This window comes from Ostrea edulis, chromosome 5 (genome assembly GCF_947568905.1).
Source record: "Ostrea edulis chromosome 5, xbOstEdul1.1, whole genome shotgun sequence".
NCBI classification, from domain to species: domain Eukaryota; kingdom Metazoa; phylum Mollusca; class Bivalvia; order Ostreida; family Ostreidae; genus Ostrea; species Ostrea edulis.
This window is the reverse complement of record NC_079168.1, coordinates 83,605,128-83,628,465: the sequence shown is the minus strand read 5'-3', so window position 1 is coordinate 83,628,465 and position 23,338 is coordinate 83,605,128. Positions and strand designations below refer to the sequence as shown.

The following is a 23,338-nucleotide window of genomic DNA, read 5'->3' as shown; positions in this document are numbered from 1 at the left end:
GCGGAGTTCTTTACTTGATTGACATCAAGGAAGAGTTGTTTTACAAGTTATGAATAAGAATTTTGCCAGAAGTTCATTTTGAAAGAACAGACTTCTGAAAAAATTCTTATTCTGTTGATGCTGACTAATGGTCAACATCTGTTGGTGCTGACTAATGGTCAACATCTATTGATGCTGACTAATGGTCAACATCTGTTGATGCTGACTAATGGTCAACATCTGTTGATGCTGACTAATGGTCAACATCTGTTGATGCTGACTAATGGTCAACATCTGTTGATGCTGACTAATGGTCAACATCTGTTGATGCTGACTAATGGTCAACATCTGTTGATGCTGACTGATGGTCAACATCTTTGGTGCTGACTGATGGTCAACATCTGTTGATGCTGACTAATGGTCAACATCTGTTGATGCTGCCTAATGGTCAATATCTGTTGATGCTGACTAATGGTCAACATCTGTTTATGCTGACTAATGGTCAACATCTGTTGGTGCTGACTAGTGGTCTTGCATGGAGTGTTGTACGTGTCTTTTATTTTTCTGATGAGTGACCAGTCTTATAGAGCAGGGGTGCGTTTTACAAAAGAACTTACGACTTAAGGCCAACTTTACATACTGGAAATTTCCAGTTTATTGTAAGATCATTCACTCCAAATGCAAAATATTTTTGTTTAAATGTTGAAAATCAAGCCTCAGAAAAGTTTTACTTCACTCACTCAATGTAATAACAGTGTAATACAATTTAAGACTTGCGACTTTGTCGTAAGTTGTTTTGTAAAACGGGTCCCAGATCCATTTCCTGTCTCTTAACTAGTAATAGAGGATACATATGTCATCACAAACCCTAGATTTGATTTGGAGATATTATAGTGGATGGTATGATTGATTGTATCTTGCTTAACGTCTCGCTCGAGAATTTTTCACTCATATGGAGATGTCACAAAGACTGGTGAAGGGCTTCAAATTTAGGCCTTATGCTCGGCGCTTACGGCCATAGAGCAGTGAGGGTTCTTTAGCGTGCCACACCTACTGTGACACGGGACATCCGTTTTTAAGGTCATCTTCGAGGACCCGTGACATTCACACCTACTGCCGAGCGTTTGGTGATGGAACTATCACTACCTGTTTTAACAACTTAGGTTTGTCGCGGCCGGGATTCGAACCCCAGCCTTCCACATGCGGGGCGAATGCTCTAACCACTTGGCCACCACGGCTATTTGACCCCTGGCTTGCTAGGTTGAATAGTCATAAAACATATTTTGACCAGTTATTGTTATTGGTCATGCTGCTTAAAGCTATATATGCCTAATAATCTTTGTATATTATCGTAGGAATAAAAAACTTGTTTTATGTCAAGCTATATAAATTATACACTTTATGCAAATTATGCAATTTAATTACATTGGATTAAAAAGTAATCAATCTAATTTCCTATTTGTATGATAAGATCACAATTTTCTCCCAGTAAGGAATCTAAAGCTCAGCAAGCATGATTCTTCCAGGGTTTCATGTTCAGAAAGAAAGTGTAATTTCTAAAGAAAAATTGGAGCATAATATATGGCATTCTTCTTTGTGTGAATGGAAGATCTGTTATTGGTATTCATAATGAATTGTTTGTTGTTTTTTAAGTAGGTCATGTTGATGCAGCTCAAGATTATTGTACATCCTTATAAACCATTAACTGGATTATACATTTGAATGTATGCATAAGTATTGGATATTACCTGAAAATAGTTCACTGGTTATGTGTAGTACATGTACAATTTGTGCATTTCCTGTCTTAGGCTGTGTAGTCGCATGCTACAGAATGTTACATAAAAGTTTAATGTGTTTCAGAGATTCAAGTGGTTAAAATGGTGGACTAATTGAGGAAAATTAACCATGAAAGATGAGGTAAAAAATGTGACAGGTTCATGGCCTGAGAAGGGAAAGTTGACCGTACGAGATGCTTGGGCCATCTACCGACAAATCAGATTCCAGGAACAGGGCAACCAAACCCATCAGGTATGTCATGTATTTTGATTTGATTGAAAATAATTTAAAGTGCAACTTTCTCAACCTGTGAAATGTTATATTGTGCATAATCAATGGGACAATTGTGAATGAACTCTCATTTTCTTTCTCTCTCATTCCATATATAACTCATTCCTATACAAAATCTGATGTAAATCTGATTACCAAATGATTGTGAAAAGATTATCAAAACAGGAAATGTCAAATTTTAGTTGAATTTTCACCACTAGCTGACACATTTACCAAGGTCTCATCAAATGTGAAAATTGAGTGGATGTTTATCTGATCAATGGTTTGCTGATGAAAGCCTATGAACTGTTAGGCTGTTCTATGAATTATGCAAATTGAATAGGCTGAACATTCTTGTGCATAATATTTTGAGGAGACAAAAAAGATATAAACATCAATCTACATGCAGTATGTTGTAAGATTTATAGCATAATCTACAACTTATTTATTACTTGTAACAATGAAGGTTAATTAGAGAGGGAGGGGTGAGAAAGATGACTTCCTTTACATGAATGTGTCAATAGAATTATTTGAATTTATAGCTTACTGGAGCCAGTGATATTAATCTTCAGTCTGATCACTATAAGTCCTTGTCTGTTTAACTGATTTTGACTTTGTCTCAAGAATCACACAACTAACAGATTCAATAAACTTACCACAGTTTCTTCAGTTAAAGGGGATTTGAGCTTTGTTGATTGGTTGATTGATTGATTGTTTGTTTTATGTCCCGTCAAGAATTTTTCACTCCTTTTGAGACGTCACCAACTGAAGTACCACAAAGAAGTTGGGTGACTTTATCGAGCCGAGAACCCACAGAGGGACAAATATCAAAGTTAAAATTGAAACTCTCCAGAAAAAGAAAAATTTACATTCTAGTTAAAACAACCAATCCATAGTTTACAAAAATGCTTTTTCGATGTGCCAATTTCAAAGGAACATTAAAAAAATCCTACTTAAAGTCACGTATACGCAAAAAACGCAGAAAATAATAGTAAATTTGACTTTTCCAGGCAGATTGTCATATGGAGTAGGCCAAGTCTTCATTGTGAACTGAGTAAAATATGTTGATGCATGTTGAGGTGTAAAATAATTTGTAAATAAAAGTATGGAGATTTGACCCATTCTATGAAAAAAACTTACTTCTTGTTTATAATTTTTGTTGTATTATCAAGAAAATTTCTATGTCCATGACAGGTGACTTTAGATAGCTTGAAATTCAGATAATCTTCATGGGATGGATAGCCGAGGTGGTATAGTGGCAGTCTCACTGAAGTTTTAGACAAATTAATCCGTATTGCATATCTGTGGTTCGAATATCAATTTTTCCTACCTACATTTTTTTCTTAGGAATTATTAGACCTCCCATAATTATTTGTCTTTAGCATTTTATGCTAAGTCTATGCAGTCTTAATGACGATCACAAGTAATACATTCCAATATGCAGCTAGTGAATAAATGTAAACAAGTATGGGGCCTCCTGTGAAGTATGGATGTTGTTTATATAAATGTCAACTTAACGTAGTTCCACACTCCTGTGACGTCATAAGATTTTGCAAAGTCAATGATTTAATGACTGGAACATAAATTTTGTTGGAGTCTTTTTCAATAGTTATTGTTAAGATATTGTTACCCATAAAATATTTCAAAAGTCATAATTATGTTTGAATAATCAATGATATGTTTCAAAATATTGAATCCAAGGGCTATAACTCTGTTTTCATTAAAAATTTTATCAAGTCTATTATGCGATTAATTTCCTTTATTTTTCACAAACATTTTACCAAGTTGATAAAGAATCATTATCTGTGTCTTTTCATGAAATTACATAATATCTTAATCCCCGAATGATTTTGAATAGCTCAACTGTATGGTGCAAGACTTCGGGGTTTTTTTCCCCCAAGGGGGTATACATACTCTGGAAGCTATAGATTTGAAATTATTAAGGAAAGGTGTGGATTTTTTTTCATAAATAACTATAACAGATGTACATCTACTAATATAAACAGAAAAAATGATAGGTAAACCATGATATAAGGAAAATATGTCCACATTTGTTTGTTTTTTAACATTTTGGAGAATAATGCTAATTCAATAATTTTGCACACATCATTCTAAAACTTGATGAACATATTGAAAATGACTTGTGTTTTAGTTATTGACATGTTTCCTGATAAATAAATGCAATTAAAAAATATTCTGTTGTTTTTATTTTAAAATAACAACAAAAAACGGTTTCCAATAAATTTCATAAAAATCTACACAGGGGTACATAACTTCAGTAGTGTCTGTAATGAAAATTAATATGGAAACCCTTTACTATTTTGCCTTTTTACATTACTCTGATTGTTAATTTATTGATTCCAAACAAAAAAATGCTACCTAAACCCCAAAAATCCAGGACTAAGGACCCACCTTAAGGAAAGTTAAAGAGAACAATTTCAACAATGCTTAAGAAGTTACTTGAAGAGATCATGACAAAAGCCAAATATGCAACCAACTGATGCAGACTGTCTAAAAGGCACAGTGAACTAAGTCGTGATCAGTACAAAAACAAAAGCAAATCAAGTGTCTGTTTCTGTCCCATTTGTATTTGTTGGGAAATCTAACAACAAATGTGAGTTCTGTAACTGTGAAACCGGCCTCAGCATTGTACCAAAAGAGGCGAGAACTGATGCCTTTATTATATTCAGTAATGTAGTAATTAGGGCTATACGGACCGTGGATATCGGCCTGGATAGCTCAGTGGTTAGAGCACCTGACTAGTAATGTAGGGGTCCCGGGTTCGGATTCCCAGTCCAGCCAAAGATTTCTCCTCTCTCCTATATACTACATTTGGTGCCGTTGACCACTCCTGGATTTGCAGGTTGTCCTGCCAGGGGCGAAAAGAATCTGGGTTGAGTGTCTTCGAGGGCGAAGACAAATTAAGGAGGGAGGAATGTAGTAATTAGGGCTATACGGACTGTGGATATCGGCCTGGATAGCTCAGTGGTTAGAGCACCTGACTAGTAATGCAGGGGTCCCGGGTTTGGATTCCCGGTCCAGCCAAAGATTTTCTCCTCTCTCCTATATACTACAGTGTATTAGTACCAGTAGGTTGTAAATGCATGCTGTTCAAAAACATTTGTTGGGGAAAAACTGAATCCAAATCAAAGCATTAATACTGCACCATAAAGAAAATGCTATTCCACATTTGATTTACACCACAAAACATGTGAGGTTTCTCATTCACATCAGTTAATATGTCAATGGAAATGCTAAGCACATACTGTTGGATGTTGCGAGCATTTATGCAGTGTCGATTGGTACCTTAGGTACTCCAGGCAACAGTGTAATTATGTGTGTGTTAAAAACCGCTTAATATCTGATAGACATGATTCTGCATGTGAAACAAATTCTGATGATGATTTTGATTAAATATTCTTTGAAGTAGGATCTATATATTTGGTTTTAATTCTAGATATTTTGGACAGCGTTTTAGTACGGTACTGTATCTATTGTATCTACGGGTACCATCAATGGGGATTTTAAACTCCCAATTCACGACTGGTGCCCAATCATGAATAGGCTTATTGTTCGCCAAGTCCACCCATCTTCTTTAGACGCTTGCTTAGCGCTCAGGGCCATAGCAGTGAGGATTCTTTTTCATGCCAATGTCTGCTGCGACATGGGACCTCCTTTTTTAAGGTCATATCTGAGAAACCTGTGATTCTCCCTTTTAAATGCTGAGCGTTTGACGATAGAGCAATTACAACCCATGTTAACGTCTTAGGTTTGACGCAGCCATGGCATGAGCGGGGCTCGAACTCACAACCTTCTGGTTACGAAGCGAATGCTCAACCACTGAGCTACCACAACCGGTTGAATGGAGGAGGATATTAAAAATTGTCACAAATTCATCGTGATATCAGTTACAATTCTGTAGAATCGCAGTATTCATCGTGATATCAGTTACAATTCTGTAGAACCGCAGGTGCAGAAATGACAAACTTGTGCATGTACGGATATGTGCAACAACTTCCTCATAAGGTTTGATCAAACCATGTCCCCCAAGTACAAAGTGGTGCACAATAAAGGTACAAGTTTTTATATAGGTATATAAAGAGGGGGGGGGGCTTCAAAAATATTTGGTTGATTGATTCAATTTTATTTAGATGAAGGGTCATACAAACCTTCCAAAGAGATATAAGCAAGGTATTAGGAAAATAGGGTAGAATGTTTAAAAATCATCTTCTCAAGAACAGAAAATGACAAACTTTGCATAAAAACATTCTTCTATGCTGAATTATAAGGTTGATATATAAGTATGCTCATGTAGTGTAGATTTAAGCTTGTTCAAACTAAGAGCCACAATAGAGATTTAAATTTACATTGGAAGTCTTTGAAAATCTTCTCTTCAGGAACTAGAGGGGTATATAATGTGTCAAGTTTAAATGCAGGCTTTCCCTGCAGTTTAAGTTTACACTAGGACCTCAGTAGAGTCTAGACAGAGCCACAAATGGGGTTACAGAAAAAATATGTACTGTAGGAAAATTCTTTACAAATGATTTCAAGATCCACAAATCTATTATGTTTACTATGCATGCATGAAGCTCACATAGTCTAGATTTAAATTTGTTTAGTCCATAAACCCCTGTACAGCATGGCCACTGAATGGGTTTAAAGCTTTGAATAGGAACTTAAAAATTCTTTTACAAGTCTTCTTAGGAAGCACAAAATTAGTATTCAAGCATCCTTATGTGGTATAGATTCAAGTTTGTCCTCATCAAGACCACTGGATTCTGGTCAGAGCCACAGGATGGGGTTAAAGTTTCACATATTAAAAGTATATATACACCAGCTATAGGAAAGCAATGAAATCTCAACTTCAAGGTCTCAAGATCGCTCTGTGTCATTCAGATTGATATCCAAACTTTCTATTCTAGACTAGTGTAGATGAAAATGTGTTCACCCCACATACCCCAGGGCCACAATGGAGGGGGGGGGGGGGGGGGGGGGAGGGGATGGTAGGATTTTAATGTTTGACATGGGAAAAGATTTAACAATGTTGCCTTGGATCTCTTGCTTAAAAGAACACTAGCATAGCCATAATTCAAGTTACTGGCTTTGGCACAGTGATGTGTATTAATATGAGTCCAAGAAAGGATTATATCATGAGCAAAGTGGTTCAGGTAAGCATTGTAGTCCTAGGGCCTCACATTCAGAGGTCAGGAGTATTGAATCAAGAAACAAAACAAAAATATATGATCTATGTATATAGAATATTTAATGTTTTATTATTGGATATGGAATTCATTTGAAGAGTGCAACAGGATTTCTTAAAAACAATTATTCATAAATGCTTAGCTTAAGTAACCTGTAAAAAATCCCACAAGTTGTGTAACAGAAATTCCTTATCCAACAGCAGAGCATTAAACTCCCTGTTTCTTGTACGTTCCACTGTTTTCTCTCATTGCAGTGAATCATGTACAAAAAAGGTAGTACTAGATTGGTGATAATATCATCAGTAAAAAATGTCACTTTTATTAAATGGTACCAGTATTTCACTATTAAGAATGCCATATTGAAATGTTTTTTTAATTTTTGCATACTGTTGAGATGAATGTTTTAATTTTTTGATCTGACAGTTGCAGAACCTTTCCCTTAATGCTTTCCTGCACTTGTTCCTGAAGGAGTCAGAAGAAAATGCAGAGGTCCAAGGGGTCAGGTAAGGAGATCGTTTCCCTGATAAATGAGAGTTGTAGTGTCATTTATTTTCCTCGTAGAAAATAAAAAATGCACTTTATATGAATGACGTTAAAGGATACACAAATTGAACTGGTACCTCCCTGTTAAAATAATCATAAATATTAAGCACAAAGTTAGTAATTAAATGTTTGAAAGCATGAAATCATGTAGTAGAGGAGCAGGGTGGCTTGGAGAATTATGTTGCAAACCTCGCCTATTATCTTTGTTCATACTATGTCGTCACAAACCTCGCCTGTATTCTCTGTTCATACTATATCATCACAAACCCCGCCTATTTTCTCTGTTCATACTATATCATCACAAACCCCGCCTATTTTCTCTGTTCATACTATATCATCACAAACCCCGCCTATTTTCTCTGTTCATACTATATCATCACAAACCCCGCCTATTTTCTCTGTTCATACTATATCATCACAAACCCCGCCTATTTTCTCTGTTCATACTACATCATCACAAACCCCGCCTATTTTCTCTGTTCATACTATATCATCACAAACCCCGCCTATTTTCTCTGTTTACACTATATCATCACAAACCACGCCTATTGTCTTCATTCTCACTATATCATCACAAACCCCGCCTATTTTCTCTGTTCACACTTCATCGTCACAAACCATGCCTATTGTCCTCACTATATCATCACAAACCCCGCCTACTGTCTTCATTCTCACTACATCATCACAAACCCCGCCTATTGTCCTCACTACATCATCACAAACCCCGCCTACTGTCTTCATTTACACTACATCATCACAAACCCCACCTACTGTCTTCATTTACACTACATCATCAAAAACCCCACCTATTGTCTTCATTCTCACTACATCATCACAAACCCCGCCAACTGCCTTCATTCTCACTATATCATCACAAACCCCGCCTACTGTCTTCATTCACACTACATCATCACAAACCCCGCCTATTGTCCTCACTACATCATCACAAACCCCGCCTATTGTCTTCATTCTCACTACATCATCACAAACCCCGCCTATTGTCTTCATTCTCACTACATCATCACAAACCCCGCCTATTTTCTCTGTTCACACTACATCATCACAAACCCCGCCTATTGTCCTCACTACATCATCACAAACCCCGCCTATTGTCTTCATTCACACTACATCATCACAAACCCCGCCTATTGTCTTCATTCTCACTATATCATCACAAACCCCGCCTACTGTCTTCATTCACACTACATCATCACAAACCCCGCCTATTGTCCTCACTACATCATCACAAACCCTGCCTACTGTCTTCATTCTCACTACATCATCACAAACCCCGCCTACTGTCTTCATTCACACTACATCATCACAAACCCCGCCTATTGTCTTCATTCACACTACATCATCACAAACCCCGCCTATTGTCCTCACTACATCATCACAAACCCCGCCTATTGTCTTCATTCACACTACATCATCACAAACCCCGCCTACTGTCTTCATTCACACTACATCATCACAAACCCCGCCTATTGTCTTCATTCACACTACATCATCACAAACCCCGCCTATTGTCTTCATTCACACTACATCATCACAAACCCCGCCTACTGTCTTCATTCACACTACATCATCACAAACCCCGCCTATTGTCTTCATTCACACTACATCATCACAAACCCCGCCTACTGTCTTCATTCACACTACATCATCACAAACCCCGCCTACTGTCTTCATTCACACTACATCATCACAAACCCCGCCTACTGTCTTCATTCACACTACATCATTGTAGGTACTCCTGGACTCAGTAAGCGTGACTAGTGACAAGGGGGGAGAATGAACAGTCTGTTGTGTTAAGGATGAGATCTTTTCACATTTGTGGAGTGTGTTGAGATATGATATTTTGCAGGCAACAGCTAGACAATGCATGCATTCTTTTGACACACGGGAAAGTGGGTGTCGCCATTCTTGTTTGCGTGTCAGGGTCACAATTTTTTCATACCAAAGGGCGTTGAAATTCTATTTGGTCAGGCATGAACTGTACACACTAGTCATTTATTACAAATTTGATCCTAATTTGCAGCACTATGTTTGGACATAAGCAAAGTTGATGATGTATCTACATCTATGTGAGAGAAAGATTCTGGAATGGATGTAAACCTCCAAACAGTCAATCAGAAGGCTTTTGAGAGTACTATTATAACTGCCTTATACTAGTGTACTGTTCTAAAAAGTTTAACCTCATAGGTGTCCTTCAAAATTGTGGCCTAAAATGTTTTGTCCCAAATTCTTTGAATGACCGCTTATTGATCCCTGCTATCTGTAAATGGAAGATACTGAGTTAATGGTACAGAGTAGAACAAGCGTAGTGAATCCAGAGAAAGATGTGAAGTGTTGGTAAGCATCAAGGGTGACAAAAATCAGGTCATACTATTTTTATGTTATCTTATATGAAGGATCATTTATCATAACGTGTTGGAACATGAGTTTTGGTCTTTACATAATTCACAAGTATAGGTGACTCTTGAAAACTTTAAAGTTCATGGCGCTAACAATAATACTGAGAGTCCAGAAATCAACACCACAATTGACCATTTTGAACGTTACACTAAGGACATAGGGTACCCAAAAGAATGTCATAGAATTTTGATTTTGTAAAACTATAAACAAAAACTAAAAAAAAAAATGTTTTGATATTATTGCTAAAAAAGCCATATTTACCACAACCACCCTCCCCCCAAATTGTACAAATAAGTATGTAAGCATTTTTGAGTTCTGTAAGTTGTGTAGATTTGAATATGTTCAAATCAGTTTTGAAATTAAGGGTCATTTTGTATAGAGGACAAAATTAAGAAATAGAAACAGTGTATATATAGAGTGGTGTTCAAATTTTGAAAGAAAACCCCCCAGAAACCAACCCCCCCCCCCCCCCCCCAACCCCCCCCAATATTGTTTTGGCAACTTCTTTATATCCGTGTTTATCAAGCTTTATCAAAACATGGCCCTAGAATATGACCACAATATTGGATTTAAAATTTTACAGACAATTATGTAAGAAATTCTTTTAAAGATTCTTAAAAATTTCTCAAGAACTGTGAAGGATGGTTGGTTGTATATTGTTTAATGTCCCTCTCAGGAATTTTTCACTCATATGGAGACATCTCATGAGGGATGATTGATCAAATTAATATGTAGTGTAGATTCAAATTTCCATGTTCAAACCATGACTGCTGGATACATTGGGCATCATGGCCGCAATGGGGTTTTAGGTTTCATATAGGAATATACTGAAAAATTTTTGTAACAAGAACCAAAAGTGCAGATTTGCCATATGCAGGCTTGCTCATGTAGTACTTGTTAGATTCACATTTGTTAAACTGATGTCCCCTTTTGCAACAACAGAACCTTGATAAGGGTTTAATGTAGATAAAATTGTACATTAGAATATGCAGAAAAAATTCTGTACATTTCTCCGTCAACAACCCCAAGGATACAATTTTATCAAATAGGGGTGCAAGTACATCATGTGATATAGATTTAAGTTCATTCAAATGTTCATTCAAAGGTCATGGGTTAATGAAAGTTTTACATACTTGCTAGGAGTATATATAGGAATTTAAAGTAAGAAATTGTAAGAAATCAATAAATGAGAAAAGGGAGCATTGAAAATTGTTATTTTTGCCAAATTTGAAATATTTGTAAATTTCTTGACTTGCTGTCAAAAATTTAATTGGCAAATCATTGCCATAAAATCTTACTGTTTCATGAAGGTATTCTTACTTTTTCAGACGAATTGTATAAATCTCATAAAAACTTGTAATTTAAGTTTTATTTTAATTCTGAAAACCGCATTTCTTAAGCTATATGTTCAAAAATATTTCCGAACTATTACTTTGGAAACTTCAGTGAATGATTTTCCATAGTAACCATTCTAATGGGACTCTGTGTCCACCGTAACTAATGGGACTCTGTGTCCACCGTAACTAATGGGACTCTGTGTCCACCGTAACTAATGGGACTCTGTGTCCACCGTAACTAATGGGACTCTGTGTCCACCGTAACTAATGGGACTCTGTGTCCACCGTAACTAATGGGACTCTGTGTCCACCGTAACTAATGGGACTCTGTGTCCACCGTAACTAATGGGACTCTGTGTCCACCGTAACTAATGGGACTCTGTGTCCACCGTAATCATACATAGTGGGAAACGTGGGGAATTTCATCAAAATATGTACCATAAGGGATATGGACATGGTTTGAGATGAAAATTTTCAAATTTTATTTTTCCATTTTTAATGTTTAGAATTTTTTCAATTAGGTATATAATTACTAATGGTCAGCAACAATTAGAATGTCAGTTGTCGAGGTACATTGGAGATACAGAGCTCACAATACAAGGCTTGTGCCATGTGTTTGTTTACATAGGTTAGATATTCTAGTAAAAGTTTCGTTTAAAACAGATTTTTCAAATAACAAATGAATTCTGAACACAATTAAGCAGTTTCTAATGTTTGATACATCTTATTTTGTTTTAAACAGGATATTTTCTACTGAGCAATCTAAATGTAAACAAAAACGTGGCACATTAAGCCTTGTTTACATAACTAGGAAATTATGAGTGTTGTTATCTTACTTGTAACTCAACAACTGATATTCATATTTTGGTTAACGATCAGAAATACTTTAGTTAAGCATTGCAAATAATAAAAATGGAAAAATAAAATTTGAACATTTTCAGCTCCGACTGAGTCCCTTTAAAGGACACATCGCATGTTTTTAAACTTTTTAATTTTTTCAGCAAAATTAATTCATTTTATGCCTAAAACTACTTTACACGTGTTTTAAATGAAACACTTTGCGTAGTTTTCGAGTTTGAAAGCGATGAAATTCAAATCTTGCGATATGCATATTTTCTTCGATATTTTACGCGCCATTATCTGTGACGTCATATGCGACCTCGAGCGAGAAGATTTGAAAACAGTTGATAGTCATTTCATAAACAGATTAGATTTAATTGACAAACAAACAATTATCACATTAACAGTTTGTAAATAACACTGCATTAGGGTGTTTTGTGCCGTTTAAGGGTGTACTTGCTGTCAGTAGAGAAGATTTGGACTGTGTTTTTTTCAATTTTCGAAGGAAGGTATGAGGGACAAGACGTGAATATTTTTTGTCGGCACAACGACTTTGCCATAAAAACCCCCAGTAGAATTTGTCCCTGTACGTTTTCAAACAAGCACTTGGACAAATACGTAGATAAACTGCGAGAAAATGGTTCTATCGAAGCTACGCACTGTTACATATAGGCCTACGGCATATGCTTTCCGTTCTGCTCTCGAATTCAATACACACTCGCACCATCTGACCTTCACCTTGTAACAACATAAAGGCAGAACTTTGCTAGCAGTGTCTACCAACTGGTAGTTTTAAAAAAGAAATTTAAAGATAAAAGATAATTGAACTTTCAATTATAAATAATAAAATATAATATTTCCCGACTTTGAATTGAATTATAATGCTTACATTTTTTTTAAGGAACGCGTATATGTGTTTACAACAACAGCACGCCGCGCTCCCACTTCCTAAGTAACAACGTGTTGATAACCAAAAATAATGATTAGGCCTAATAAAATTGCTTTAATAAAATAATTTAAAAGTATTGTGATTTTCACAATAAGTTTGATTATTATTATTATTATTTCTTTTTCGAAATGCACCCGTGACAGTAGGCCTAGTTGTCAATGATACACAATCGTATCATAATTTAGGCCTATCTAACTTCTCCAAAAATAAATTTAATAATAGTTGCACTGTTTATTTTAGAAAAGCAACACCGCTAATTACAGTTGTTTACAGAAATGGCATTACCAAATTGTGTTTAGACAGTGATCCGATGCAAACATTATTTACTCGCAAATTTATGCAGATTTCATACTCGCTTTTCTCGCTACATTTGGGTCGCTATTTGTATGCACTGGTGGCTAAAAGATATAAGACTCGGGAAATTTGTCAACATCGAAATAAATGTTATCCATGACATCTGCAACATTTCTGACATTTTCTCTAAAGCCTTTCTTTCATCTCCTCGATATGAAGAGTTCTTTTATAATTTCCGAAATAGGTTTAAATTTTATATTGTAGCAATATTACCATACTTTGTATGTCGGTCTGGGTAGCCGAGTGGTTAGATCACCTTACTAGTAATGCAAGGGTCCCTGGTTGGATACCCGATTGTTACAATGAAAGATTTTCCTCTTCTTTGCTACAGTAATGTACATTTATACAACTTACTGTAATAAAGAGCTGACTTTACATTTTTACTTGCAACAACCAGGAACTATCAAAATATGCTAACTTTAAAACTGACATGGTATTAAAGGGACTGGGCCCATATTCACAAAATATCTTATGACTAAGATGGAAAACATAACTATGTCTGATAATCAAATACCGATCCCAAGGTCACAAGTATGTATTTAACTTTTATAAACCATGGATGTACTTTACATATTAATTAAGAAAGGCTACAAGCAATGAAAAATAAGGAAATTACCGTGTTTGTAAAATTTGATCTTAGTCGTAAGATATTTTGTGAATAGGTGCCCTGGTTCATGATTTTTGATAAAAATATTTTTCATTTTTGATATTAAACATTAAAAATATAACTCATTTGACCTTCTGAATGCAAGAATGAAAGCAACATTTTAGCCTTAAATCTGTGTTATGTAAACAAACAAACAAGTGAAATATTGATTTTGTAATATAATGCATCTTGATTTTGCCTATCACAAATTTTAACTTTTAGATGACACATTTTACCCCAAAAATGCTATAAAGGTGAAAGATATAATAAACTTAGATCGATATCCATTTCTTTGGAAATTTCTTTTTGAAAATTTCGTAAACAATAGGATACCGCAATCTTTGTTTACAAAACAAATAATAAACTCTCTAAAATGAGCTTCTGTGATAATGTATAACCTTAATTTTCATTTGAAATCTTTCAAACATATTAGACAGTAGATTTTGATCATTATAGAAGTGAAAAACTAAATTTTGGGGAAAATCGTGAATCAGTCCCTTTAATTGTACATGTACCCCAATATTTTTTGCAGATATAATATAGAATGCAAATGAATGAAAAATTATATACTATTGAGAAACGTTGCGTATGTCCTTAAGTATGTCCAAATATTGACCTATGAGGTCAAAGTGGGGCCACAATAAAATTTGAGTTTTACCTAGAAATATGTAAGCATATTTTGAAAATATTTTGTCATCAGATTTGAATATGCAAGTATATTCTGTCTAGTTTAGATTCAATTTTCTTCATTCCATAACTCCTGGGGCAAGGATGTAATGGTGATAGGAATTTGAAGTGCTTATGATATCATAGGGAATGTATGGAAAAAATGTTTTTTTAAGAACCACTATGATCTAGTATGTCAAGCTTACAATATGAGCGTCCTCATGTAGTAAAGATTCTTATGTCATTAACAAATGTGTTTTGACTAGTGTTGAAAAATCGGAAAAATTTCATAATCGATAATCGTTCATAATCGGAAGAACTCTATCGATCAATGATCGATATAATTGGTATTTACATGCAATTAATAAATGTTTATTATTTTGGGGGTTATTTCTATTTAGTTTTATGGATATGTGCAGCATATATACACACTTGCTGGTGTCACTGAATTCCCACTTTTCAATGTGGAGTTCGCTCTGACTCTCCCCCGCACTTGTCTCAATATAAAAGGGGGATAAACAGTCAGATGAATCTCGGATTAGATATTAATTAGTGTACAGGCTACAATCGATTATGAAAAATAGAATCGATAATCAGAATCGAAGAGCCAAAAACGATCGACAATCGATTGTCGGCGACAATCGTTTCATCACTAGTTTTGCCATTTTTAAAAAATATACAGTAGAAAATATGAAATTGTAATTTTGATATTTCTTAGGAATTCTAAGTCTATGGAAACCAAGAATATTAATCTATCTTTAGATAATTATTATTAACAGTCATGGGTTTGTTCTTTATCAACTACCGCTTAATATCCATATGAAAGTCTAATGCAACAATATGGCGTTAGATACTCGGTATTCATTCAATATGTTAATATCTGTTTATTACATTTTCTACCCAATTTGGAAGGGTCACTTGGATTAGCCAAGTGTCACTCAGCACCCTTGAAAGCAATGGTAAACCATAGAAATTAAAGAGGCCACTTGTGTTTTTCACACCTCTGGTCAATAATTTCCCACCTGCCCTGTAGGTCAGTTATTTTCACACCTGGCCGATCTTGATCACCCATCTGGCCAAAATTTTCTCATCTTCAAAAAGTGGTCAGTATTATAAGGGTAAATTACACATGTTTGTTAACAAATGTTCTTTAAAAAGTGGCCGGTGTTTGGTTTTCAGGGGTGGCCGGTTTTGCAATAATTTCTTTGTAAGGAAATGTTAAGATTTCTGCTGGGACTTTGAAAATCGGCCGATATTCAGGGAGAATCGGTTTTCTGAGGGGCCGGTTTGGAGAAGTTTCACTGTAGATTCTTTATGGCAAAGCAAGATTTTCAATCTTCAACATAAACTTAACTTGACTTTAAATATTTCTCATAAGGAGTTTAGGTATAAGCTTAATAAAACTTTTGCTGACATGCCTCAGCTATGAACAATTGAACAAAATCTCATTATCTAACTCAGGAAAACTTTATTTCTATAGTAAAATCTTAAATTGTAATGAATATAAACTGCAGTATTACTTAGTTTCCTTTGAAAAAGTGTGAAAGATCACTAGCTTACAAAATTAAGAATAAGTGCACATTCACTCTTTATTGAAACAGGCAGATATTGTAAACCAATAACGTGTATGCTATGCTAGTAAATTATTTGTTGAAAATGAAAAACATTTTGTACTTTACTGTCCTATGTATGACAAACTTCGATTTCAATATTATGATATTTTTGGTCATAAATTATATACTGTGATACTGATCCCATTAAAGAAATTGTTAATCCATGTGATTATAATATTACAAAATGTTTATGTAACTATTTAGATAGATGCTTTATGCAGAGAAAACAAATTCATGGACTGTATGAATGTCTTATGCTGTAGTCATTGTGCCATAATTTTTTTTTCCTTTTCTTTTTGTTACAATATGTCATTTGTTTTGTTATTTTGACTGTATGCCAACATGGTGATGTCAATGAATAAATTGAATTATGGCAAAATGTTGTACACAAAGGTGTTTGACCTACTTAAAAAAAAACCCTATTAAATATCTCCTGAACTATATAAGGTAGGACTTTCATATTTTGTATACGTTTTTTTAAGGCAAAACCTTATTATTTTGTAAAGCTTGACCTTGGGACCTTGACCTGGAAGTTTGACCTACTTTTAATAAAACTCTGACCTATTTATATCTCCTGAACTATTTAATTTAAATTAATATTTTGTATAAAGGTGTCTTATGGCAATGTCTTCATATCATGTCATGATCTATGACCTATATCCAGAACAGCAAGATCGTGTTAGTCACATTGGTGTTGAGGCGTCTCTGTGCTATGTTAATTTATTTTTAGTTATACTGTGATCCTTTGGGGCTAGGTTGGGGCCACAATACGGGGTCAAAATGTTTCATGGGAATAAAGATTGATAAAAAAAATCTTTTAAATATCACAACAGCTGAACAGTGGCAGGGCCAAGGTGACTCAGGTGAATATTGCAGCCCATGGACCTCTTGTTTCATTTAGGGACATAAACTTTATATATCCTGAAGTGTTTAGAAGGACTTACTGTCAGCCTGGATATTGTGTGATGTTTACCGCATAATCTAGATCAGGGGGAAAAGAATGCGAACATGACATTGAGGAAATTAGTTCAGTTAGATACCATTCATCAATACCAGTGTCTTTATTTTATAAGGGAGTGATGTAATTTAAGAGCAATAAATACGTTAGTTTCGATAAAAGATATTGAAATTTAAACGAAATTATGCTGTACTAGTACATGTATATATTTCTTAATAATTTGTGAAAAATAAGTAAGAAAAAGTTTCATAGTAATTTGCAGAAATGAAAATGAGGATTGATGCAATTTATGGTGTGCTGTAGCAATGTCTCTATACATGTACAATGTTACCGGCTCTGTCTGGAATTTTTCTTAGCCTCAAACTCATTATCAGATATTGCTAGCTTTCCTTCTAGTATAATGACTTTTTTAATGTGTGCTGTTTCAATTAACTCACCACTTAAAAGAGAAGTTGTTAAAAGCTACAATACTAATGTAACTTACTTACTGCCCATTACGCTCTCTGGCGTGTAGGGCAGCAATACTAATGTAACCTGCCGCTTTTATTTTCATTAAAAGCAAACATTTTTGTTTAATCTTTAATGATGTTGATCAAGTACTATAATAGTGTATTAAGTCACATTTTATATCATATTTTAGTATTTTGTGACAATTTGTTGATTAAACAGACTCTGAATCTTTGTTGATTGATAATCCATGGTCAGTCAGATAATCCAGCTTACAGAGAGATAACCTATATTCATAATCTAATAATATCAGGTCAATATTGACCTGTTGAACGATTCACGTTTCTAAGCTGATACTGACCGGTTGAATGCTACACATGTACAGTTATTATCACGTTTGATTTGTAATCATTTATTGCTGGGAAATCAGCTTCAAATAAACAATACAATATTTTAAAAAACTGAAATAATGTTCTGATACTTATATTGAGACGTAAAAGATTAAGTGAAAAAAGTTTACAAAGCACAATGTTGCTGTTATGTATGGCATGTCAAACGTTGCAATATTTGATCTTTTCCATTTGTATTGTATAATTTTCCATTTGTATTCTATATTTTCCATTTGCATTGTATAATTTTTCATTTGCATTGTATGATTTCCATTTGTATTGTATAATTTTCCATTTGCATTGTATAATTGTATAATTTCCATATGACTGTATATTGTATAATTTTCCATTTGTATTCTATATTTTCCATTTGTATTGTATAATTTTCCATTTGTATGCTATATTTTGCATTTGTATTATATATATTTTTTCGTTTGCATTGTATAATTTCCATTTGCATTGCAAAATCTTTCATTTGTATTGCATCCAAGGGATTGTTTATTTTGATTTGTTACGAGGGATTTCATTAGTTTAGGTCCCACTTATATTTAGCCGTCACCAGCTGCAGGTGACGTACCACAAATAGACTTACTATGCTACATGTATGGGCACAGTGGCGTAGCATTGGGGGTACTTTAACGTGTCAATGCCTGTCGATATTTACGTCTAAGGTTTGATGCAGCCATGACATGAGTAGAACTCGAACATGCAACTTCACGGTTACGAACCAAAGGGCATATCACTGAACTACCGCGATCGGTTCCATATAAGGACTAATTGAATATACATGTAGCTAGCAATGAGGAATCTTGCACCGGGAGACCCCCCCCCCCCCCCATCCCTTCACAAATATGCTATTTTAAATATAGATGTCAAAAAAGCATGCATGTACGTTTTATTTTGTAAGAACGCACTTGTTCCAGGGGACTTCCAGGGGCAGATCCAGGAATTGTGGTTACGGGGGCACCACTTTATGAGGCAGGGGGTACATGTATGGGGGGTCCAGGGGGTGAAGTCCCCGGAAGCTCCTGGATTTTACAGATTTCATAGGGCTTAAAATATGTCATTTTTAATAAAGTGAAATTAGTAAAATGACGCAAATTTTAAGGGTTTCTGGAAAAATTAAGTTCTCTCAATAAAGTACTTCAAGAAATCAAAAGATTTTGTCATTCGTTTCTCCGGGAATGGAAGAAATTATTGCTTCTTTTATTGTTTAATACATTTTTCTAAACAAGATACCAAGATTTACCTTAAATTTGGAAATTTTGAGGGGGGAGGGGCGCCGGCTGCGCCCCCCCCCTTTAAATCCGCCACTGACTTCGCCCTCCCCCTACAAACCCCCTCCCCCCTCCACCAAGGCTTTGCACTGGACTCACTAGGGATCTTAAGACAGTCCCCAGACATCCAGCAGTTTACTGCATCCTTTCATTCAGAATTATCTAGATCAGCCAGTGGTTAAATAGGAGACTAGTTTGAATATGCTGATCACATTAATTAGACGCATAAAAGCGATCAATTAATGGGGGGGGGAGGGGGGTTAAGCCATTACACTTAGGAAATACGGTACATTCCTGCGAAACGTGGCTCCTGAACTTTACTCGATAATCGATAACTTAAGATTAATCCATTGAATAGTTGTAACAAACCAAACTCAATGTTAACAACTGGTGGGGACCCAAGGGCCGAATCTGCTGAATTCTGACTAAATAAAAAATGTGCATGCTTTTCTGGACAGTTCTATTTTTTAAAAAAAATTATCAGGGGGGGAGGGGGGTCGCCATTACTAGAGCTAGCTATGTATTTTTAAAAATAACTAGTCCAGGACCTGGTCGGTAGCTCAGTAATATATCGCTTGGTTTGTGGGCGAGAGGTCGTGAGTTCAAGAACCGTTACTGTCATTGCCACATCAAACCTAAGACATAAACAAAGACAGTGGTTGCTCCTTTGCCAAACACTCAGCATTTAAAAGTGAGAATCGCGGGTCTTTCCGTAATGACCTTAAAAACAGATATTCCGTATCGCTGCACAGGCATTGGCACAATAAAGAACCATCATTGCTATGGCCCTGTCATCGCCAGTTACCCACGGGTGCTTCTATTCGAGTGAGTGAACTTAAAACCGTGGTTTGCGACGATGCAGCCCTGTGTGCTAAGCACGTCTACAGATGTGGTACATCAGTGACGTTAACTAATGAAATCCTTCGTAACAAATCAAAATAAACATTCCCTGGATACAATACAAATGAAAAATTATACAATGCAAATGGAAAATATAGAATACAAATAGAAAATTATACAATACAAATGGAAAATATAGAATACAAATGGAAAATTATACTAACAATACAAATGGAAATTATACAATGCAAATGTAAAATTATACAATGCAAATGGAAAATATAGAATACAAATGGAAAATTATACATTACAAATGGAAAAGATCAAATATTGCAACGTTTGACATGCCATAGTTATGCAATGGATCTGATATTGAATCTTATAATGTCATTAAGCGACTTGATTACTGCATGTCCTCTGATATTAAAATGAGTCAAAATGATTTTATAATCAACTTAAAAGTTTTGCAACACTTGGTTCATGTAAACAGATAAAATGTATACATTAATGGGTACAAGATGACAGTGTGACAGCCTGTACTCTGCTCCTGATAATTAGGTTAGCGGCACAGTTGATAACTCACTTATTAATCTGTAATGATTGTAATGGATGGTAACAAACTGCAGAACTAGGTTTTACAATTTAGTGATTGATAATTTAATGAATTTATTTATAAATCCAAACTGTGAGTATATTCGTATTCTATTGGATTTGATTTGCATATTTAGGGTTATATATTGTTGACTTTTGATTTGCCGATAACTCACTTATTAATCAGTGATAATTATAATGAATGGTAACAACAGAAATTAGCACAACTAGGTTTTACAATTTAGTGATCAATAATTTTATGAATTCATTTATAAATCAAAATTGTAATTAATTGTATTATTTTTTATTTAGTTTGCCCATTTATAAAGTAAAATAAATTGCATCATATATAATATATTGTTAAATTAAAATTTCCTCAGCATTGGTAAGTGGTGGTGGGGTGGGGAGCCATACCAGTGTTTGTCAAATTGTAATGGTTACTACACTTAAGAAATAAATTTCATTTTTTTTAAATTACTGCATGATGCTTCATGCCGGCATACTTCATGAAGCATGTTAGCGCTAGCACACCTGATGAAAAGTAAATGCTAGCATACAGTGTTGCAGTTCATGCCCTTGTATTTTCAAAAATGAAATTTATTTTTCATATTTACATTTCACTTTCATTTCTTAGTTGTTAAAATAGATGTGCTATATTTAATTATTTATCAAGATTCATATGCACATTAATGAGGAAAATGGCAATCAGTACAACTGGTAAAGATGTCAAAGGCAAAAACATTGAAAATGTAAATATAGACAATTATGAGGTTATAGATTAAGAATCAAGTGTTTACCAGAATTCTAAAGATAACGAGGACTGACGTGAAAGTTCCCCAGAATCTGAAAGAGGTGCAGGTATATGTTAGATGGGAAAAAATTATATTGAATTTGAATGAGAATCAATTGAATTTAATTAAATCTAATTAAATTAGGTTAAATGAAGTTGAACTGAAATTCATTAGAAATGAATTGAATTTAATTAGATTTGAATTTAGTCAAATTAATTGAATCAAAATAGGAACATAATAAATGCTATGAATATATTGGTACCTAGAAAAACTGAGACAGCTAAGACAGAAAGACTCTATGATAGAATTATCACCATCATATTAAATGTGTTTTAATGACAAAACAAAGGAAATCTTGTAAAATGTGAAACAGATCAAACTAACAAAATTAACATTTTGTAAGCAAATCAAACATGGAAAGACATTGTGACCACAATAGGGGGAAAAGTCATTTTAAAAATCACAAAGCTTCCCTCTTGAAAAGATTGACTATAAATACTAGCTATTATAAACAGCAAATCTGGTTCATGAATGCTACTTTAAATGGGTGTCAGAACCATCTCTTGAAAATTTTGAGCATTGAACTTGTGATTTCTTTAACATCCTGCTTTACAGTGAATTGTGTGTTTGCTAAAAGAGGTAATTTAAAAATTTACCTGGTGTGTATATACACACCTAAGGTCAATGCAAGAAAACCATGTGACTGGGTCTGTTTCTCAAGGTCGCTTGTTTTACTTAGTGTATATATCTGTTCATTAACCTGTCTTGTCAACACTGTGTAATGTACTGATAATGTATTCCGAGGATGTTCTGGTGGGAGAGAAAATTAACAGGATGATAATTGAGAGGTATTTGGCATTTTAAAGGTACTGTAATGATTGAACATTTTAAAAATGAATTTTGTATCAGAATTTCAGGTACAATTTTATAATATATATATAAAGACAATCTGGTTGTTCGTGCCGTTGGTCATTTTAGTGCTTTGTGTATATATATATATATATATATATATATATATATACTGTATATATACACACAGACTCTATTTCAAAAAGAACTCCAAGCATTTTCTTGAAATATTTCGACTGTGTTTTCCGATCTTCTTTAGTCGGGTATATAGAAGAAAAGTGTTGATAGATTCAGTCGCCTTCGTGACATTTTGATTATATACATGAACTATTATTTGTGTAGATTTTTCTTTTTATTATATATATATATATATGTGTGTGTGTGTGTGTGTGTGTGTATGTGTAATAATAATGAGATAATAAAAATATCACATAGCCTATTGAGTATAGTCGACTAGTTTAGTACTTCAATTTGACTTGTTGGCTTGGGTCGTGTTAATTTCATTATACTACTACTTGTGTAAATTATATATATATATATATATATATATATATATATATATATATACTCTAAATATTCACTGAAAGATACTGGGTGTGGGTGT

General features: G+C 34.6%; 1 protein-coding gene across 4 annotated transcripts in view; it reads left to right on the top strand.

The window, feature by feature from the left end:
• LOC125649299 (lysosomal-trafficking regulator-like) overlaps window positions 1-23,338 on the top strand; it is a 74,119-nt gene that overhangs the window by 1,924 nt on the left and 48,857 nt on the right. For 3 of the 4 annotated variants that reach the window (XM_056166533.1, XM_056166532.1, XM_048876737.2), the window contains exons 2-3: window positions 1,840-2,007; window positions 7,650-7,729. In XM_056166533.1, coding sequence (XP_056022508.1) covers window positions 1,885-2,007; window positions 7,650-7,729 — 203 coding nt within the window. In that variant the 5' untranslated portion in view covers window positions 1,840-1,884. Of the gene's footprint in view, window positions 1-1,839; window positions 2,008-7,649; window positions 7,730-22,636; window positions 22,734-23,338 lie in introns of those variants that run through there. The other variant, XM_056166534.1, reaches the window with a different exon arrangement.